This window comes from Rhineura floridana, chromosome 16, assembly GCF_030035675.1.
Source record: "Rhineura floridana isolate rRhiFlo1 chromosome 16, rRhiFlo1.hap2, whole genome shotgun sequence".
In the NCBI taxonomy this organism is placed as follows: Eukaryota; Metazoa; Chordata; class Lepidosauria; order Squamata; family Rhineuridae; genus Rhineura; species Rhineura floridana.
In genome coordinates this window covers 34,509,131-34,531,752 of record NC_084495.1, presented here as the reverse complement: position 1 = coordinate 34,531,752, position 22,622 = coordinate 34,509,131, and the positions used below count along the sequence as shown (strand labels likewise).

Here is a 22,622-nt window from a genome sequence, read left to right as displayed (position 1 = left end):
CTTGGCTCTGTCCCCTTTTTGACAGCTTTTTCCTGGCTTGAATGTGTCCGAACTGTGACAATGCCTCTTGCATGCCTGGGTGGATGATAGGGAGAGGTGTCTGGGTGTATGTTGAAATCTCAGACTTTTGTGTGCTTGGAATGTAGCCTACTGTATAAAAGTAAGTGTCGCACTTTTTGCTCCCCACCCCCCATTTTTGCCTCTGGCTTAACCCACCATTGGCATAAGAAGGGCCTGCTGGATCAGGCCAGTGGCCCTTCTAGTCCAGCATCCTGTTCTCACAGTGGTCAAGCAGATGCCACAATGGGAAACCCACAAACTGGGCCTGAGTGCAAGAGCACTCTCTCCTCCTGTGGTTTCCAGCAGCTGGTACTCAGAAGCATGCTGCCTCTGATAGCAGAGGTAGAACATATCCATCAGGGTTAGTAGCCACTGATATTCTTGATAAGTTAGTAGCCGTTGATAGGATGCCGCCTCCAGAAGGTTGCCCTTGAGGTAATGGAGTTAACAGGCTGAAAAGGTTTTCCCACTCCTTTTTCAACATTTGACAATACCTCTGGCAGTGATTGACTCCGATGAGATGCAAAAGGCTTTTGATGACTTGTTTTGTGCAACTGCAGCTTAGCCAGCTTGTGAAGAACGATTAAGTATTGAGATGCTACTTGGGTGATCAACATCCTTGGAGCCATCTGCAATGGCCGAGGGGCGAGAACATGTTCAAGTCATTGCATCTTGGCTAACCCTTTTCTGTCCTCTTACATACATAGCTATTCAGCTCAGTGAAAGCGGGAGTGATTCAGACGTGGAGTCCAGTGCAATGAGACCCAAACAGCTTCATATTCTTCAAGAGAATACGCGAATGGGCATGGAGAATGAAGAGAGCATGATGTCCTACGAAGGAGCTGGAGGGGAGACTTCACATGCCATGGAAGACAGCAATGCCAGGTAACCATAGACATCTGTGCTGTTGGAGCCACTGTGGACTGTAGTTAAAGCCAAATCCAATGGCATGTCACAACTGGCTTTAAGGAGAACCTCCTTTCTTATGCTTATGATTCTCACTGCTCTTCTGCTTACTTCTTACATTTTTATTCCTCCCATCCAACCAAGTTCTCTGGGTGGTTTACAGAAACAAGAAAATACAAAATACAATTCACAATTAAACTCCAAATCCAAAAAAGAAATAACAAGTAGAAGCCCGGCAAAAAAACGACAATCTGCATAAACACAGCAGCTAAAACAGTTTGTAATATTCCTCTCTCGCCATGATATTGTCTATAGATATGTAACATCACCAAAGAGAAACCAAAAAAAATAAGAACAGTCCTTTAGTAGTAACTCCCAGGAGCAATCCTGGTGTCTTTGCACATGTGATTTATAGCCCTAGTAGTGTTTAGGATCAGACTCCCATTTTCTTTTAAAATTTAGTTTTAGTAGTTCGTAAGCATACATAAAAATAGAAAGTGTGGCAGTCCACATATGTCTCAAGGACAGAGTGCTGATGTTGCCATGTAGGATTAAACCCAAGCGTTGTTGTTTCAATTGCCTTTGAGCATTGTTTATGAAAGGTTTCTTCTGATTCTAAAAATCTTTTTTTAAAAATGGTGCAGCGGAGTTCAGTCTTTTGACACCATTTGTATTTGGTTCCGCCTGCAACACTTGTGTCACACATGCAGCACAGCAATCCCATCTCCAGATGTTGCAGTCGGAGTGATAGGTTTGCGGTGGTATTGCTGTGCCAGAGGCACAGCTCAAAGGATGGTGCACAAATAAGAGGCAGTATTGGCCACCAATTTCTGTGGTTTTAAAAAAGGATTACACGGATTCATGGAGTGAAAGGCTAGCAATGTCTACTAGCCACAATGGCTATGTTCCACTTTCAGAGCCAGAGTGCCTCTGAATAGTAGTTGCTGGGAACTGCAGGCGGGAAGAGTGCTGTTGCCTTCAGCTTCTCCTTTCAGACTTTCCACTGGGACATCTGGTTGGCCACTGTGAGAACAGAGTGCTGGACAAGATTAGCCTTTGGCCTGATCCAACAGGCTCTTATGTTCTTAACAGATCAGAAACAGATGCACTTTTGATGCTAAAAATGTGCAGAAAGCACTAAGTGAGTGCTCATCAGCATTTGTGATGTGTCACGCTTTTGTGTTTTCCTTCTCTATATTCTTTCTCTTCTGTAAAGTGCCTCGGTACAGATGATAAATAATGACATCATAATGTTACCTTTCTTTTCTAGTTATGGTAGCTATGAGGAACCAGATCCAAAGTCCAATACACGAGATACTAGCTTCAGCAGCATTGGAGGTTATGAAATCTCAGAGGAGGAAGAGGAAGAAGAGGAGGAACAACGGTGCGGTCCTAGTGTGTTAAGTCAAGTTCATCTGTCAGAGGATGAGGAAGATAGCGAGGACTTCCATTCCATTGCAGGAGACAGCGATCTGGATTCAGATGAATAAGAAACTTTCCTGGAAGGAATGCTAAGATTGCACCCTGGACCCAATGTATAGATTTTCCATTGTTCTCTACTGAAATATGGGACAAGGCAATCTATGCTGTTGTGAAAGACACCTGTTGCTTCATTTTTAAAAAAAATCTATATTGTGTGTATATGTGTGTGTGTGTGTGTGTGTGTGTGTGGTGCGCATGTGTGTTTGTACATATATATATATTAAAAGTTGTTATTAACTGAAAGATGTTTTTTCCACAGAATGACTTCTGCTAAAGATCCCATTTTGCCAGTAAATGCAGCTGCTGTGTATTTATGATATAATTTGTGTTGTCTCTCCCTGGCATATTTGAAAATGTTGCAAACTTTGGAGTTTAAAAGGCTGACTTGGTCCCCTCTCCCTTAATCCGCACATCCTTGGCTATAAAGGCTTTTTGCTTCCAAGCAAAAATGTTATAGCTCACATGCTTTGTTTACAGCTTAGGAACACTTGACCAAAGTCTGAATAAATCTTTGCAAAGATTGGTGTGTTGTTTTAGATTGTAAAAAAGGCCATAGCTTAACAACTGCAGATCCCACAGCCCCTTGCAGGCTATTATCTACCCTTACTCCACCCTTATCAACACAGAGGGAGAATGGGTGTGTTCAGGGAAGGGTGCTTTTGGTGGAAAGATAGGCACTTGATTTCGGGGGGCGGGATGACAGAGAGTGGTGAAGCCCTGGTCATCTACGCTTTCTACTGTAATTGGTCGAGTTGCTGAGCTACTGGGTCTTCATTTATCCAGACATGCAAGCTAGACTGTTGCTTTGTATCCTTAGAGAAGTCAAAATTGATTTACAGCATGATCCAATGTATGTTGACTTAGAAGTAAGGCCCAGTGGGGTTTACTTGCAGAGCAAAGAGCAGAAAAGAGCAACCAAAATTATCCAGGAGCTCCTGCCCCCAATCATCAGCCAAGGTTTTTTTTTCTTTCTCCACCCTACCTTATTTTACCATCTAGGCAGATGAAGAGTTCTAGAGAACTCGAAAGCTTGCACACTATTTTGTGACATTCTGGTTGGCCTGACTAAAGGCATTTATTTGTGGCACCTACCCTTTGGAATTCCCTCCCCTTAAATATTAGACAGGCACCATCTCTGTTATCTTTTCAGCGCCTACCAAAGACCATCCTTTTTCAACCAGCCTTTTAAGTAGAAACCTTTATCCCAGTCTGTGTCTGTGCTGGCATTGCTTTTTAAGATGTTTTAAAAACTTTTTTTAAGAAAGATGTTTTGTTTTAATATATTTTAAAGTCTGTTTTTAATATGCCTTGGAGTGTTTTTCTTTACTATCCTGGGCTCCTCAATTTTAAAAAAGAGGGGAAGCCCTCTTAAATAGACGGGAGCGGGGGGGGGGAAGAGAGAGGGGGAGTAGCCCTGAGCATGCGCACCAAGGTCCCCCGCCCTGTCGTCCACCCGTTCTTCTATTGCTGCTATTGTTTAATGGCGAAGCAAGGCCAACACCCTTTGGATAAAGGCGGCTTTTCATTGGCTCGCACGATCTTGCTATTTATTGGGTGCTTTTTAAAAAATATCACGTGGCTCCCTCTTTCCCCTTTCAGTATTGACTTCCGCTCTTGCGCAGCAAGGCTTGTGAGAATGAACGACAGAGAAAACTGGTGTTCATCCTACGTATAACTTCATAGTAATAAATTATCAAGTCTCATAATCACTTAAAAAAAATAAAAAGGGTGGAAGAGAGGATTTCTGCGCGTGTGCTGATGGCAAGTGCTTATTATCATTATTTACGCACGCGCAGTTCGCCTCTCTTACCCCACCCGTGTGAGAAAATTGCCTGCGACGAACTTTTTCCTGGTATGGGATGAGAAGAAAGCGGGAAAGCGTTGAGCCCAAACACTGTGTTTATTTTTAATACGGACTGTCCGAACACTAGCGCGCTGGAGGTGGGGGAGGAGAAAACGGGATAAAGAAACAGCGAAACACGTTCCCACAGTGAAACCGAAGGGGAGGAGAGGAGGAACGGGCGGGACAACGCCTGCGCACAACAGGCGTCGCCTGGCGAGGACTCTGCGTGCACGCATGCGCCCTGAGAGTGGCGGCTTCGTCCGGTCCGGCGCCTGGAGAAGGGAGGAGGCTGAGGCGCGGCCTGGTGTGGAGCGCTGAGGCGTTTCGTGTTTCTGCCCTGTGCCCTGTCCTGTCAGCCTGGGCTCCGAGGGCATCATGAGTATTGGCGGCTCGGACCGGAATGAGGAATTTTACCAGCAGCTGCGGCTGCAGGAGCTCTACAGCAAGAAGGAAGACGAAGGCGGCGAAGAACCTTTCACGTACACGGACTCGGCCGACGGGACGCAGTACGAGTGGGACCGCGACAAGAAGGCCTGGTTCCCGAAGGTGGGGAGGGGAGGGGTCCAGCTCACGTCATTTTCTGGGCGGAGGAGTTGTTGTTGTTGTGTTATGTCGCATACTTTATTGCTATATTAGTCCATGTTTGTTATTGTTATTTTTAGTTAAATTTATATTGTCAAACAAAAACACTAAAAGCACTCTAAAATATCTTAAAAGCAAAAGACTTCAATGCCTGTCACAACAAAACATTTAAAAACGAATTGAAACAAAACATATTTAAAAACATCTTTTTAAGAAAGCTTTAAAAACATCTTAAAAAGTAATCCCAATACAGACACAGACTGGGATCATTTATGTCTGGAGATACAGTGCAGTTCAATACATGTCTACTCAGAACTAAGCTCCATTGGGTTCCAAGTAAGAATGTCTTGGATTGCAGCCTTAATAGTTAAATAACTTTATTGTTGTTAACTTACAAAGCAGCCGAAATTTTCTAAGCGCTGTACAAATGTCAAAAGATATGTCAGCAGGTTTACATTCTAAATAGGCACAATGTAAAAGGAAGAAAAATAATGGGGATGGAAGAGAAAGATGAGTGATCCTACTGTAAATATTAATAGGAGTGCGTTAATATTAATCATTCTAAAGCATGCCATAGAAATGTTTACATGAATAAATGGGGGGGAAAGCTTTTTAATGCTCATATAATCCACATCAAGTGTTCTCCATGGACTGCCAGTGGTCCTTGAGCTTCATTCAGTTGGTCCTTGGTGTACCTGTAGATTTGCGATAGAAGACAGGAGATGGCACATCTGTTGTGTTAAACACTGATACTGATTTTTATTGCTGCATTTATTTGTTACTTGTTGTATGTTATTATTAGTATCATTTGCCTGCCCTTCACCAGTAGGTGCCAGGGCATGTTACAAAATCTGAATACAATATTAAAAAGAATTAAAACACATTTCAATTGCAAGAATAGGGTGGACTCTGAAAACATACATCTCAGGAGCTGAAGGCCAAGATAAAGAGGTGTGTCTTTAGCATTCACTGAAAACTGTATAGTGAAAGTGCCAGTCGCACCTCTGTGGAGAGGGAGTTCCACATCTTAGGGGCTGCTACAGAGAATGCCCTCTCCCAGGACAACATCCCCTGAACTTCTGAGAGTGGCCGAACTACCAAGAAGGCCCCCCTTGCTCAGCTTAACACACGAGAGGGTCTGTAGGGATTGTCTCTGAGATATTAGGGCCTAAATTGTTTAGGGCTTTAAACACTAACATGAGCACCTTCAATTGGGCCTGGAAACAAACTGGCAACCAATGCAACTGTTTAAGAACAGGGGTTATATGAGTTCTAAAAGGAACCCCAGCCAGTAATCTGGCTGCTGTATTTTGAACCAGTTAAAAATTGAGTCATCTTCAAGGCAACCCCATTTAGAACACATTGCAATGATCCAGTCTGGAAGTTACCAAAGCATGGAGTAGTGTGGCTATGTCATCTCTGTCCAAAAGGGGCCATAGCTGGCAAACCAGCTGGAGCTGGAAATAGGCACTTCTAGCCACCCAGGTCTCCTGAGCCTCCAGTGACAGTGCTGGATCAAGGAGTACCCCAAGCGACAAACCTGCTCCTTCCAGGGGAGTGCAACCCCATCCAGAACAGGCTGTCTTCCCATTTCCTGGACTCTGTGGAATTCAAATTGTAATGCAATAATATATAACATATAAAACATAAACATAACAGAAGCAATAAAACTACAATTCCACCCGACAGGAGCTGAGAAAGGTCCGGTTCGGAATAAACCTCCCCCCTGGGATAAAAACGAAAGAAATGATGAAATTTTAAAAGGGGTAGGCCTAGAAGTAGGCATTGTGAGAGCAGGGGCACAGGATATAAATTCAGAAGAGCAAAATTACCACAGGCCTAACCACAAGTGTCAAAGACACTTGAAGAGAGACACTGCTTACAAGTGCCTGTACACTAATGCTAGGAGCCTGCAAACCAAGATGGGAGAACTGGAGTGCTTGGTCTTAGAGGAGAGCATTGATATAGTGAGCATAATGGAGACCTGGTGGAATGGAGAAAACCAGTGGGATACGGTTATCCCTGGATATAAACTATATCGGAAGGACAGGGCAGGACGTATTGGTGGCGGAGTCGCTCTATACGTGAAAGAAGGCATTGAATCCAGCAAGCTCAAAACCCCAAAAGAGGCAGACTCCTCCACAGAATCGTTGTGGGTGGTGATACCATGCCCCAGGAGGGACTTAATACTGGGAACGATCTATCGTCCCCCTGATCAGAATGCTCAGGGAGACCTTGAGATGAGATATGAAATTGAGGAAGCATCCAAACTAGGAAATGTGGTAGTAATGGGTGACTTCAACTACCCGGATATAGACTGGCTGCATATGTGTTCCAGTCATGACAAAGAAGCAAAGTTTCTAGATATTCTAAATGACTATTCCCTAGACCAGTTGGTCATGGAACCGACCAGAGGGACGGCAACCCTGGACTTAATCCTCAGTGGGGACCGGGACCTGGTGCGAGATGTAAGTGTTGTTGAACCGATTGGGAGCAGTGACCACAGTGCTATTAAATTAAACATACATGTAACTGGCCAATTGCCAAGAAAATCCAACACGGTCACATTTGACTTCAAAAGAGGAAACTTCACAAAAATGAGGGGATTGGTAAAAAGAAAGCTGAAAAACAAAGTCCAGAGGGTCACATCACTCGAAAATGCTTGGAAGTTGTTTAAAAACACTATATTAGAAGCTCAACTGGAGTGCATACCGCAGATCAGAAAAGGTACCGCCAGGGCCAAGAAGATGCCAGCATGGTTAACGAGCAAAGTCAAGGAAGCTCTTAGAGGCAAAAAGTCTTCCTTCAAAAAATGGAAGTCTTGTCCAAATGAAGAAAATAAAAAAGAACACAAACTCTGGCAAAAGAAATGCAAGAAGACAATAAGGGATGCTAAAAAAGAATTTGAGGAGCACATTGCTAAGAACATAAAAACCAACAACAAAAAATTCTATAAATACATTCAAAGCAGGAGACCATCTAGGGAGACAATTGGACCCTTGGATGATAAGGGAGTCAAAGGTATACTAAAGAACGATAAGGAGATTGCAGAGAAGCTAAATGAATTCTTTGCATCTATCTTCACAGTGGAAGATATAGGGCAGATCCCTGAACCTGAACTAACATTTGCAGGAAGGGATTCTGAGGAACTGAGACAAATAGTGGTAACGAGAGAGGAAGTTCTAAGCTTAATGGACAATATAAAAACTGAGAAATCACCGGGCCCGGATGGCATCCACCCGAGAGTTCTCAAAGAACTCAAATGTGAAATTGCTGATCTGCTAACTAAAATATGTAACTTGTCCCTTGGGTCCTCCTCTGTGCCTGAGGACTGGAAAGTGGCAAATGTAACGCCAATCTTCAAAAAGGGATCCAGAGGGGATCCTGGAAATTACAGGCCAGTTAGCTTAACTTCTGTCCCTGGAAAACTGGTAGAAAGTATTATTAAAGCTAGATTAACTAAGCACATAGAAGAACAAGCCTTGCTGAAGCAGAGCCAGCATGGCTTCTGCAAGGGAAAGTCCTGTCTCAGTAACCTATTAGAATTCTTTGAGAGTGTCAACAAGCATATAGATCGAGGTGATCCAGTGGACATAGTGTACTTAGACTTTCAAAAAGCGTTTGACATGGTACCTCACCAAAGACTTCTGAGGAAGCTTAGCCGTCATGGAATAAGAGGAGAGGTCCTCTTGTGGATAAGAAATTGGTTAAGAAGCAGAAAGCAGAGAGTAGGAATAAACGGACAGTTCTCCCAATGGAGGGCTGTAGAAAGTTGAGTCCCTCAGGGATCGGTATTGGGACCTGTACTTTTCAACTTGTTCATTAATGACCTAGAATTAGGAGTGAGCAGTGAAGTGGCCAAGTTTGCTGATGACACTAAATTGTTCAGGGTTGTTAAAACAAAAAGGGATTGCGAAGAGCTCCAAAAAGACCTCTCCAAACTGAGTGAATGGGCAGAAAAATGGCAAATGCAATTCAATATAAACAAGTGTAAAATTATGCATATTGGAGCAAAAAATCTGAATTTCACATATACGCTCATGGGGTCTGAACTGGCGGTGACTGACCAGGAGAGAGACCTCGGGGTTGTAGTGGACAGCACGATGAAAATGTCGACCCAGTGTGCGGCAGCTGTGAAAAAGGCAAATTCCATGCTAGCGATAATTAGGAAAAGTATTGAAAATAAAACAGCCGATACCATAATGCCATTGTATAAATCTATGGTGCGGCCGCATTTGGAATACTGTGTACAGTTCTGGTCGCCTCATCTCAAAAAGGATATTCTAGAGTTGGAAAAGGTTCAGAAGAGGGCAACCAGAATGATCAAGGGGATGGAGCGACTCCCTTATGAGGAAAGGTTGCAGCATTTGGGGCTTTTTAGTTTAGAGAAAAGGCGGGTCAGAGGAGACATGATAGAAGTGTATAAAATTATGCATGGCCTTGAGAAAGTGGATAGAGAAAAGTTCTTCTCCCTCTCTCATAATACTAGAACTCGAGGACATTCAAAGAAGCTGAATGTTGGAAGATTCAGGACAGACAAAAGGAAGTACTTCTGTACTCAGCGCATAGTTAAACTATGGAATTTGCTCCCACAAGATGCAGTAATGGCCACCAGCTTGGATGGCTTTAAAAGAAGATTAGACAAATTCATGGAGGACAGGGCTATCAATGGCTACTAGCCGTGATGGCTGTGCTGTGCCACCCTAGTCAGAGGCAGCATGCTTCTGAAAACCAGTTGCCGGAAGCCTCAGGAGGGGAGAGTGTTCTTGCACTCGGGTCCTGCTTGCGGGCTTCCCCCAGGCACCTGGTTGGCCACTGTGAGAACAGGATGCTGGACTAGATGGGCCACTGGCCTGATCCAGCAGGCTCTTCTTACGTTCTTATGTTCTTATGTTCAATTAAAAATCATACAGCATCTAGCATGGTGCTGTACAATTACTATGGCAGGCAGAAAAATCATTGAATGACCCACCAAGATGCTCAACAATTTTCCAGTGGTCCATAGAGGAAAGAAGTTTGGGAACCGCTGATCTCTATGATATGGTAACCTATAAGGAAACAGTATTGCATGATGCTGGGGTGGCTAATCTGTGGCCCTCTAGGTGTTACTGAATTGCAATTCCCATCAGCCCTAATCAACATGGCCAGTGCTTGGGGTGATGGGAGCTGGAGACCTGCAACATCTAGAGGGCCACAGGTGAGCCACTTCTGCATTAAATAATGCCAAATTGCCCTTTTGAACTTTTGTAAGGAGTTGTCCTAAAAGGCAGATTATAAAAAGATAAAATGATTATAATAAAAAGAAATGCTATGATGAACAATTACAGAAAGTGTATAAGAAATGATATTGTTGTTATGAGTCTCTAGTAAGCCTCCATCAACCCATACATGCTCGTGTAGCACATCAGCAGCTTCAAGATGAAAAATAAAACCAATTCTCTTCCACTGTGTAAATATTTAGATCTACAAATTTTGGCTGATCTTAGCAGCCATTCCAAATTTATGATTGCCTTGACCGTGACCCTCCCCTGGCTTGAGGAATGGTTGGGGGCTTTGTCTTTATTGTCATATTGAACTTCAGAGACAGTGGAGTATCTGCAAAAGAATGCGCAGGTCAGGCATCATTTCTCCCTGCCCCCCCCCCCCTTTCAACCTCTAGGCAGGGAGATTGTTCCAGATTATGCTGTACCTCTGTGCTTAGCAGAAAAGGGGAGGGTGTCATCAAGCTTGTCCAAGAGGGAAGCAACACTTGCCAGGGTGAACAAATCCATTTTATCCATAAATAAAATAAATAAATAAATCCCTGCTTAGGGCAGTCCATAATAACAATGGAAAGTTAAAAGAGACACCTATTAACAAAAAAGTGAACATTGCCATTCCTGTCAACACCAAGCAATAGACCAAGGCACTTTTATTCATCGGAGATTTTTTAAACCCTGTTCTAAATCCAGGCTGTAAATTATTTTATGCTGCTGCTATGCTGGGAAGTTTTTTCCCTGTCTTTTATTGTTGGTTTTTAAAAAAATATTATGGTATGCTGTGTGTTCTATATTTTTCTGCAAGCAGCCTAGGCCCTAAGGGATGCTTATTGATGGACAACTATGTATAATAATGTTAGAGCTTGATGGTCTGCTTCTGGTCTGCCCCTTAAGTTTTGAGCTTATTCTTCCTAGATTTCCTTCTTCAATGCTGTAGGAATAATTTGCTTCAGTACAGTATTCAATGTTATGTCGTTGCCTGCCTGACAGCTAAGTTCCATCTTTAATGGAAGTGGTTAGTGATCCTGGGACAGAATTCTTTTTTATCTCATTCGACTGTTCTACATTTTATTACCTCTGTTGTATCTTATCTGTGCAACTCTGTTAGGAAGGTCACATCATTCCCATTTTGTGAGGTAGTGGCTTGTTTACGGAATTCAAGCCACCCAATAATATTTACTCATGGTCTGAAATTGGAATCCAGGTCCAGTGCAAACATCCTATCCTGAAAGAGTAAGCTGGCAAATGCAGGTCATGCTGTTCTGCCGCTTCATCATTTTTAAGCAATCACTCCTGAAAACACCCTAGTTTCTTTCAGTAGTATTATCTCGTAAGTTTTACAGTTGCCTCCTCAAAAGGGCATGGAGAGCTAACATTACCAGAAACTTGTTCATTAAGGATAAATATAAATAATTGAGGACTTGATCTCAGGGATATGCACAGCTGCTGTGATTCACAAAATGACATTTATACCATTTATAGATATAGCTACAGCAGCTTCCTTATACTTTGTAAAACAGTCTTCTGTGCTGGCTAAGACTGATGGGAATTGTAGCCCAAAACAGCTGGAGGGCACCAGTTTGGGCCAGGCTACTATAAAGAGGGCATGTCTGTCCTACTAGAATGCCTATAACGTGCAGTGCCATTATGAAAGGCCTCTACCTCATAATTTTAAATACAGTCTGTGTTATTTGTTTCAGTGGCTTGCCTTAGATAGGTGGATTATTACATAGGGTAACTCAGACTAAATCCCTTATTTGTCTAGACTGACACTCCGAATTCTCTTTTAGGTCACTGAAGATTTCCTGGCAACATACCATGCTAATTATGGCTTTCCCACTGAAAGTTCAGAGAATTCATCCACATCTAATGCAAAAACTGGATCTAAATCTTCTATGGATTCAAAGGCAACCAAGATCCAACAACCAACTGAGCCAAAAGCATCACAGCCAACAGATCCTAAACAAAAAGGAGAGAAAAGAAAACCTGAACCAGGCAAGGGGCTCCGTTGTGCTTCACTTAGAAGTAGTCTGCTGCTCAAGAAGAAATAATGTCAATTTCTATGGAGTTAAGCATTTAAGAGCTTCCGTGGCAATGTTGCATGCACCTTCGTACTGAATGTTCTTATAACCATTCAGAAATGACTACTTAATCTATTCTGAAAGTCTTAATTTTAAAGGATCAAACGACAGACAACTTTTACTGATTTGTGATCTCTATTAAACCTGGATAAATGTGAATATAGGAAGCTGCCTTAGGCCAAGTCAGACTATTTGTCTGTCTAGCCCTGTATTATCTGCTCTGATGGCAATGGTTCTCTGTGGTCTCATGTGAATTTCTATGGTCTCGTGCTGGTTTAGAACTGCAACATAACTAATTTAATCATGATCTGCTCTTTAGGATGGTTTCATGTTGAAGAACAGAGAAACACAAATGTATATGTGACAGGTAAGGAACAACCTTTTGGTATTTGCACGTTGCTGAAGATTTGTTAGGAAACATGAAAGTAAAACTCTGTGGTTTGGAAGATAGAAGCATCTGAATATACTCTTATAAATATGTTTCACTTTTGACGATTATGTAAAACCTTTACAGTTAAACAAATCCTTCCTGGAATTTGAATAAGAGGGAAACGGTTGAGTTTTATTGCTGATTTTAGTAAAGTTTAGCTGGCTGGAATGGAGGCAAAAATAATCTCATTGGAGGAATCATAAGAGAATGCAAACAACAAAATTGCCTATTAAAAACTGAGTTCTGCACATATGAAATGTACATAAAATACAAAAAAACATTTTATGGTATAATATGTGAATTTTGTAATAGTTTTGCCAGTCTCCTACCTTCCCCGTGGTCTTTCTGCTAAACTAATTGACAGCCAGCTTGTGTCTGTTTAGCAAGGAATGGAATGCTGCTGGTCTTAGATGATTGGGACCAGCAATTGCTAACAAATCTCCTTCAGGGAAGCTCATCTCTTCCTAGTTAGAAAGCTGCCTTATAACAATCAGACCATTGAACCATGTAGCAAAACATTGACTACACTGATAGTGGCCCTCCAGGGATTCAGGCAAGAGTCTTTCTCTGAGCCCTACCTGGGGATGCCAGGGGTTGAACCTGGGATCTTCTGCATGCAGAGGGTGTGAGTTGTGGCCCTTCCCTACTGTTGTTGCCTGTCATTATTTAACTTTTGTAAAGCGCAGTTCTTGCCTACAAGCTTACACTCTAGCAGATTTCTGTTGGAATATAAAGCAGTATATAAAGCAATATAAAATAATATAAAGGAGTGGAGGGATAAGAGGAAAGCAACCACTGGAGCAGCTATCCTTTGCTTGCTGTTGGATGGGGCCAGGTGGATCTCCACCTTGCCATAATGTTCTTCTTGGGAAATAGGGGGTGCAGCTTCCCTCTGGGTCTCCCAGTTGGGGCTGAGGCCAGTGTGAGACTCCCTTCAGATCTGCAGCCCTGAGGTAGGACTCTAGCTTGTGTCGGTTGTCCACAAAAACTTTTGTGAGCAAAAACAAAGACTCTGACTATTGGCCTGTCCTTTTCGCCCTCTGTGCAGCTGCTGCCCCTTCCTGTCTGCACCTGATTATGCCAGAGCAGAGTTGGTGCCACAGTTTGGAAGGTCCAGCTGCTTCCCATTGATTCATTCCGGAAGACTTACCTCTTCCAGGTTCGGATCATCAAGTCACAACCCTAGAAAAGACAAACGGAGTGAGAGGAGGCTCTGTCTTCTTGACCTCCCTGAATCCACACCTGCTGTCTTTAATACAATTCCCTGTAGTAGGATTTGTGCACATACCCCAAACTGGCCCAGCGAATGAAGCTTTTGCTGTGCAGAGCATAAAGTGTGTGTTAAAAGTCTGACATGTGGGTACCTACTTTAGAAGCCCTGAGATTGTTTTTCTAGTGCAAGAGATCTATGTTTGAGCATTCCAGTGCTACTGCTGGACGCATACGATGGGATGTGCCAGCCTTTTCCTGAGTCCAAAAGCCAGGAGATCATGCCAAAAAGAGGGTGAGTTGGGAAGTTTGGAGTGATACAAAGGAGCACCAGGGAACTTTGTGACATATTAGAATCCTCTATTTGATTCTTCTGTACAAATTGAATTCGTGGCATTGACACGTGTACTTGCATTTGTATATGTTTGAATTTATTTCTCCAGGTTTACCACCAGACATTACGAAAGATGAGTTTGTACAGGTTATGTCAAAGTGTGGTATTGTTATGCGTGATCCTCAAACAGAGGAGCCTAAAATTAAACTCTACAAAGACAAAGAAGGCAATCTTAAAGGAGACGGGCTCTGTTGTTACTTAAAGGTCAGTTGTATGATTCAGTTAAATTTCATGATGATGCTTAAAACCTTTGTTATAAATATACAGATCTTTTTTTTGTCTCTTTGTTACTTTGAATTTTATTTTTTGAACAGTTACTGGGACTTCAAAGTAGCTTATTATAGTAAACATATTTTTTGTTTATCAATGTAACCTCTGTGCAAGCCAGATTTTGTTGTTTTAAATGGAAGGTAGAGTTTTGAAATCTGAATTACTTCTTTTACTTTTTTTAATAGAGAGAATCTGTTGAACTTGCATTAAAACTATTAGATGAAAATGAAATTAGAGGCTACAAATTGCATGTGGAAGTTGCACAGTTTCAACTGAAGGGGGAGTATGATGCCACCAAGAAGAAGAAAAAATGCAAAGACTACAAGAAGAAGATGTCTCAACAACAAAAGTGTGTACTTATTTTTATAAATAATGTTAGCTTTTACAGTACTGTGTGGAGATATACAGGCTAAATCTTGAAGTCTAAAAGAAATCCGTCATTAAAACCAGCAAAAAATAGTTTCTAAAACTGTTTGGTGCATCTTGCAGTTTGCCTTTCTACCTGATTCCTTTTGTGTTTTACATACTTCAGAATATTTTGTTAATTCCTATTTATTTATTCAATTTATATCCTGCCCTTCCTCCCAAAGGAGCCCAGGGTGGTAAACGTATCACAAAAATAAGTCTTTAAAAAACATTATAAAAAGAGAAAAAATGTTGAGTTTACTGTCTATAGAAGCTATCCCCAGGCTCGTTTTTATATTTAGTAGTTGTGTGATATTTTTACTGCAGTATTTACAGCAGCTGCCTGATAGCTTGATCTTAAAAGCCGCTCCAAATTTCACAAGGGGCTGGTTTCTAACTAAGTATGTGCTGAAGGTGCAATGCTATGCAGTTTACCCAGAAGTAAACACTGTTGAGTTCAGTGGGGCTTATTCCGAGGTAAGTGGGTATGGGATCGCAGCCTTAGTTATGGTGCCAAAAGCTTACAACATAGGTGGTTTACCAATAACTTTTCAGATTTATGTTGCTAGAAGACTAGCTTCATTATTTGGAACGAAATAACTGCCAGTACTGAAACCTTGATTTAAGAAATGTCAAATTTAATGTTTTTCTCTAACAAACACTTTTAGAAACTGAAGAGATCAGCCCCAACCTCTTTACTATTGCTTCATTTCATTAGACTGCTGGATTGGAGGCCAGAGAAGAAAGACGGGACACTTCGACTGCGGCATGAGCGTGTTATCATTATCAGGAACATGTTCCACCCAAAAGATTTTGAGGTAAGAAAGCATGCATTCTCCCCATGCTATGTAATATAAATGGTATTATCTGAGTAAATCACAAAATTTGGGAAGGCAGAGTCTTTTGTGCATGACAAGTGCAGGTAGCCATGTTGGCCCGCTAGGAAAAAATCGAAACGGCAACTGTAGCATGTGCCCTTTAGGACCAACTGAAAAATACAGTTCACCAGAATTCAGAATTCAAGATGGATATTAAGCAAGAATAAAGAAGGTGAAGTAATTTACAATGGCTGGCTTTCATGTTTTTAAAGGGGGAGTAGCCATGACTGCTTCATCTCCGCTTGATGTGCTGAAACTGTTTGCACAAGGCATGGTCTAATCTGCACAGCCCCTCCTCAATTCCATCTTTAGGCTATAGTCATGCATACTTTGGCTTGCATGTCCAGCAACTTCAGTTTCTCTGTCCCCTGTTTTGATGGTTGAGGTTGGTTAATAACATTCTAGACCAAAGAAGAGTCCTGGTGAAAAGGTATTATGCAATTGTAACTATCCACTAACTTTTATGAACGTAGGGGCTTTTAAAATATGTATAACTTGCAGTTAATGCAGTCCCGTCGAAGCAAAATTCCTATTCCCACTCAGTGTTTACAGTGTCTGCACTAAATGGGCTTGTTGAAAAACAAACCAAGCCATGACTGCAAAGTTTTACAACAGAATTTGCCCTTTAAACCTGATTTTAAGTCTGTCCTATGGTATTAGAATGTAACTGCCTTTTTCATGCTGACTCCTGTAATTTAACGGTTTTTAAAGGTATCTTTTTAATTCTAATTAAATTTTACAAGGATATTTTATTTTATTCATATGTTTTGTTTATACTTAGCCTATACTATGTGGTTTACAACTATTAAATGAAAATGAAATTAGAGGCTGCAAATTACATATGTTATAGTATCCAAATAAGTTCTGCTCAGAGTAGGCCCATTAGAATTGATGGATCTAAGTTAGGCAAGTCAAATTTTAATGTGTCTACCTTGAGTAGAACTAACATTAGATACAACCTTTAGTCACATTAGCAAGACAGCAGCCCTCTTAAGTTTCCATTAACATTGACCAAGAGCTTTCTGCATTATAAGGATAAGCTTGATGTTTTCCTTTTGAACTTGTGCTTGGAGCATCAGAGAGTCTTTTTGAACAATACACATTAACAGTTTGGCCAGGATTGCTTAGAGTCTGTTTCCTTCTTAGGCTGCTACAGCCAGCATGTGGAAATTCTGGTTTCTGAAGCAATGTTGAGGAATGCTTGTAAAATGTAATCTTGTAATGGCATCTTTTTGCAGGAGGATCCTTTAGTGCTAAATGAGATCAGAGAAGATCTTCGGACAGAATGTGAAAAGTTTGGACAAGTGAAGAAAGTCATTATATTTGATGTAGGTAATATTGCTGGGTCGTAGTTGTTCTAAGACGTATGTAGCAGATATCCTTAAATTGTATTTAGTATTAATGTTTTGCATATCTCTTTTTGAGAAACTGTTTCAGAAGCAATCAAGATCAACCGTCAGATAAGTTTAAAGGTTTAAAACACACCACTTTACTTTAATAATAAATGGTACCCTTCCTCCTAAGGAATTCAGGATGATGCCTGTCTGTTTTCTGTTCTTCTCTCCCCTCCTCTTTATTCTCACAGACACGAGGTAGGTTAGGCTGAGAGATGATGACTAGCCCAAAGCCATCCAAAGATCTTTGTAGTTGAACACAGGTGTCCCCAGCTGAAAGTCTATTATTCTGTCTCCTACACTAAAGGGGTTCCCCAAACTGTGGTCCACAAGCTTCATTCAGGTGATCCACAGTGTGTCCACATTAAATATTTATACTGATTTCTAATTCTATTTTATTGCTGCGTTTATTTCTTATATGGTGTTTTATTCTATGGAATTCAAATCGTAGTACAATAAAATACCATACAAGAAATAAAAGCAGCAATAGAAATGAAAATAAAAGTCATACAGCATTTAGCACAGTGCATTACAATTGCTACACCAGGCAGACAAATTATTTAAGTGGTCCACCAAGACCCTCAGCAATTTTCATGTGGTCCAATGAGGGGGAAGTTGGGAACCATTGTGCCACACTTACTAGATGGTCAAATGGCCTGTGAAGATGGTGCCATGCACGGATGTGAATAAGCTGCTACAGAATTCTGATGTAATATTGCCATTGTGAGTAGATAGGCTGACACAAATATTTAGGAATAGGGTATGATGATAGCCATCTTGTAACGATTTCAGAGTTCATTGCGTTTCTAAAAGTGATTCATCACAGTACTTTTATAGTGTTCTTGTTGTTCCTTAAGTCCCAGTAGTCCTTTAAAACCACTTGTTCTTTAAAATCTTTAAGTGTGTGTAAGGTCTAGAATGGATTTGATAGCTTTTGGTTTTCTTTTGTTTATTTTATAGAGGCATCCAGATGGTGTTGCTTCTGTGTCGTTTAAAGAGGCAGAAGAGGCAGATGTCTGCAAACAGGCACTCAACGGGCGATGGTTTGGTGGACGTCAGCTCTCTGTGGAAACGTGGGATGGTGTAACAGATTATCAGGTGCATCTGGCTTTCAGTTTCATGAAAGATTTTTAATGTTATATTTGTGATGGATGAAGTAGAGGTCAGTTTCAGGATTTTTATTATAGGTTAGAAAGTGATACATTCTCTCTTGCCTGCTTGCCCAGGGCAAAAGCTCTGGCTCCCAAATTCAGAATCACGAGAGAGAATTTGAAATTTGAGACTTCATTATTATAATTTGTTTTAAATGTTTCCAAAGGACACACTGCTACCTAGGTGATTGTTGCAGTTAAGAATGGGTTGGATTAATCAAACCCACTCTTAACTTAAGTTGCAGTCCTGTGCACACGTGACCTGGAAGTAAGTCCCATTGCACTTGGTGTGGCTCACTTATGACTAAAGATGTCATCATGACTAACTTTTCAAGTTGATTTAAGTGGAACCAGTGTGATTCGAAGCACAATCCTATGCATGTCTACTCACAAGTAAGTCCCCTTGAGTACAGCAGGATTTACTCCCACGGAATATATAGGATTATATATATATAACTTAGGTGTGATCCAAATCAATATTTTGAATTATAATCAGTTTGGTTTTGGTTGTTTATGTTTACAGTTTTTTAATACAACCACATAGATTATTAGACATATTAAGCTGTGAAATCAGGCTGGATACAGGTATTTTAAACAAAATCTGGCCTTGCTTATACCTCATATTTTTAATGTTGGATTCACTTTAATTTAGATCTAATATTTAAAGTTTTGTATACAGAGGACATAAAAACAGAAGCCTGTCTCATACACAAATCCACTTCAGGTTTCAGAAGCCTTAAGTCATCTTGTACTGTTAGTACATCAAAATAGTAAACGTTTTTTTATGGTTTTTAGTGCGGTTGGTGTACTTGAGGGGCATTCCTGCAATATAAATATTATACTGAACATAGATTTTGGATAGGTTTCTAAAGTATTGATTAAGCTTGCAAGCAAAAAGCTCTTTTTTCCCCTCTCCTGGTTGAAACATTTATATTTACTTTCATATGTGGACACAGGTTGAAGAGACTTCCAGAGAAAGGGAAGAGCGATTGAAGGGTTGGCAAGAGTTTTTAGGTGACCCCAATAAAGAAATGCCAAAAACCGCATCGGATGCAGATTCTTCGGAAACTAGTGTCCAGCTCCCTGAAGGAGATCAGCCATCTAAAGATAATGGTGCATCTGAGGGTGGTCCAAAGGATGAAGCTGCTGAGGGAGAAGATTATGGCAAAGGTTCCAATGAAGATGTCACAGCATCCACAGACAGCAGCGTGGCAGGCAGTGACGAGGAAGTGGAGACATAACATCATTAGCTCATTTGTGAAAGCATGTATTTAGAGTAACCTTTAGACCTCTGTTATCCTGTACTTTGGAGCAACTGCAGGCAGCATTCAAATGAATATATATGCATTACCTTATTAAGATGTCATCAATGTGCTTTTGAGATATTTCATTAAAAGCAGCATTTAATGATGATCTTGAAGAAAAAAATTCATATCTGCTGCTGTTCAAGCTGTGTGTGTGTGTGTCAATAAGTAGCCAAGAGGCCTGCTGAACTGACCAGTTGTCTTACATTGTATCTTTGCTTGTCACTGTTCAAAGTCCATCAGTGTAAGTAGGTACAAATTTGCAGTTCTCATTAACTGCACACCAAACTTTAGAAATACACAGGTATGAATGCTTTTCAATTTTTGCTGTTAATTTACTCCCTGCCCCACTCCTTGGATATGTCAGTATTTCCTTGGATGACTGGTTTTCCTAATACTACTCATTTTAAAATAACAGATTTGAGGATACAATGTCAGCACCCTGAATGCATAGCTGAGTGGAAAAAATAATTAGCGCACTGCAATTAAGAAAGTTTAATGTTCTGAAAGGGCCATCCAGGTATGCAAAGTTCTTCATGGCTCAAATTCCTCATTCATTTCTGAGTTTATCCTGATGGAGGTTAGATAACAAATTGGAAAAATGTGTAAATAATCTTTGTTTTTAATCTCTAATCTTTGTTTTTAAGTTTTTGTTGTTTAATTCATATTGGAAACATGATGAAAGCTTGTGTGTTGGAAGTGTGATTTTTTCATATTGTGTTCAGATGTATTTTGGTTTCTGCTATTTGTCAAAGGTAATGAGCATATGGAGCCTATTCTTTTTATATATTTGGCTTGACTACAGGAGACTCTACAAATAAAATTGTTTTGAGATTCACTCTCAAAATTGTTGCTCAGATTTCTAAAGAAAGGGAGATGTGTGTTTTCAGATATTAATCATTCAGGACAAGCAAACATTTCTGTTTTAGTTTTAAATGCACGACTTTCCAAATGTTGTATATGAAATTATTTTCCAATATCCTTAACTAGCCGTCTCACTCAAACGCACTAGAAACAACAAAACTTTTACTGTTTTGAAGCTCAGTTCAAACACAAACCATGAACTCGTATGATGAGAATGAGCAGCGTAAGCCTCTTCCCCTTTGTGTTTAGCATACTTGTTTTGTATTTGGAAACATAGGATTATGCTTTTAAAAATTAAAAAGATAGATTAAATTTACATCACGTTTGAACTGTTTGGTTTCATGAACTTGCTGCCAACAGAGGAAAACTTTTCCATCTGAAAACTGGGAATTTGAGCAAACACTGAACAATCTAGTGTTGTTGGAGTTATTTTGAGATAATATTTGTTCACCCAGACAAGCTAATTGCAGTTACTAAAGGGCTTCCTCCACACACAGCAGTGAAAGACGTGGCATAAATTGAATGTAAAGGCCTGTACAGGATAGTCTTGTGCTATTTTGTGTCCTTGGAAATTGTGGATGAGATAAAGACAGATGAGATCATTCAGATGGGAATATTTTTTGTGCAAGTTTAGCTGCACTAGATTTTATTAACTGGTGTGATAGTTAATTTTGAATAAAATATTTCTGGAATTTAAATGGCTGTTCCATTATGAGAATACCACTTCTGTGAGTCAAGTTTGTGTGTGTTTTGATGTAGTGCAAATTTACCTTTAAAACTATTGCAATTATGATAGATTATATTTGCATCCCAATGCTATAGCTAACTCTAGCCTTTCCTGGGAGTGGTCACCTCCAGAGCCAGGCAGAGGGCTCCTAGGAAAAATCAATTTTAACTCTGCCTACTCCCAGAACAGTGTGAAAGGGACCATAGAGGTGGTGGTAGAATTATTTACTAAAATCGTGTCGTAGGTATATAATGCCTTATAAGGTTACATAAGCCAGAGATGGGCAGAAGGTAGATGAGGATCTACTGGAAGATCTCCCAAGTAATTTCCAAAAACCAGCAACATTTTCTGATTTCCAGCTGTTTTAACAAAACTAGCAACAACATGACTTCTCATCTAAACTAGGTTGCAGAAATGAGAAAGGATACACAGGAGTGGATTTTTCTGTGCAAGGACTATGTGAGCTCAGCTCACTCCTACTACTGAAAACAAATTGGTAGGACTTTCAATGTGTCCAAAAACGCCCTATTGTTTTAACTGCATGTGTCTTGCACCTGGCTTGGGGGGGGAGGAGAATCTGGCAGTTCTAGTAAAAAAATAAAGTAGGTCCCCAAAGCCTGAAGTCTACCTACCCCTGATACAGGCTATAGCCTGCAAGGAGCTTTCAGTTTAAGAGAGTCAATGGGGAGAAGGAGAGTCAAGGATGTAGAGAAGAACGTGGGGAGCCTTGGGGTTGGGGAGAGGCAAATATGGCCCTCCAGGCCTCTCTCTGGCCCTCAGAACTCTCCCTAGGCTACACCCATTAACACTCCCTGCTTTGCACCCTGCTGGTGTTTTATGCCTGGCTGAAATGTGTCCCTGAACTCTGAGCATGCTTGCCTGCCTAGATGAAGGATAGAGAGGGGTGTGTGAGCGTGTACAGAAACTAGCCTACTGTACAAAGGTGACATTCACAGTTGCTCTGCCTACTTTTTCTTCTCGCCTGGCTCACCCAGGCCTTTGCCCACAAGGGAATGTGGTCCTTGAGCCAGAAGAGGTTCCTCACCTCCATCCTAAAGCTCTGTTAGTTGGGAATGAAGAAGTTAAGCTTAAGGGCCATGTGGGAAAGGGGATTTAAAGGAAGGGAAAAGGTTGCACCATGTACTCATTCAGGAAGGAAGAACGTGTAGAGGGGTCAGCAAGGGAGAATGGAGAGAGTGACACAAGGGGTCACCTTTGCCGCACAGTATTTGCTCATCTCCGTCTGTAAGGGAGAAAGTTGCATTTTTGACCCTGCCCGTGTACACCTGATGATACCAGGGGCAAGTCTTTAAATCTAGGCATCAGTCCCTCGGCTTGTCTGCACACCACTGCCAAAAGCTATCTTTTAGAAGCATACACCAAA

General features: G+C 41.0%; 2 protein-coding genes across 6 annotated transcripts in view; both read left to right on the top strand.

The window, feature by feature from the left end:
* The window catches only part of TAF1 (TATA-box binding protein associated factor 1), a 47,869-nt gene extending 44,901 nt beyond the window's left edge, over positions 1-2,968 (top strand). For all 5 annotated transcript variants that reach the window (XM_061598480.1, XM_061598481.1, XM_061598478.1 and 2 more), the window contains 2 exons: positions 768-945; positions 2,237-2,968. In XM_061598480.1, the coding sequence (XP_061454464.1) occupies positions 768-945; positions 2,237-2,456 (398 nt within the window). In that variant the 3' untranslated portion in view covers positions 2,457-2,968. The remainder of the gene's footprint in view (positions 1-767; positions 946-2,236) is intronic.
* A 1,292-nt stretch (positions 2,969-4,260) lies between these two features.
* HTATSF1 (HIV-1 Tat specific factor 1) lies at positions 4,261-21,209 on the top strand. The gene is made up of 9 exons (XM_061598717.1): positions 4,261-4,837; positions 11,922-12,126; positions 12,532-12,579; positions 14,295-14,449; positions 14,701-14,864; positions 15,639-15,738; positions 17,037-17,126; positions 18,153-18,290; positions 19,300-21,209. Exons 1-9 carry the CDS (start codon positions 4,667-4,669, stop codon positions 19,582-19,584), a joined length of 1,356 nt encoding a protein of 451 aa, XP_061454701.1. The 5' UTR covers positions 4,261-4,666; the 3' UTR covers positions 19,585-21,209.
* Positions 21,210-22,622: the final 1,413 nt, after the last annotated feature.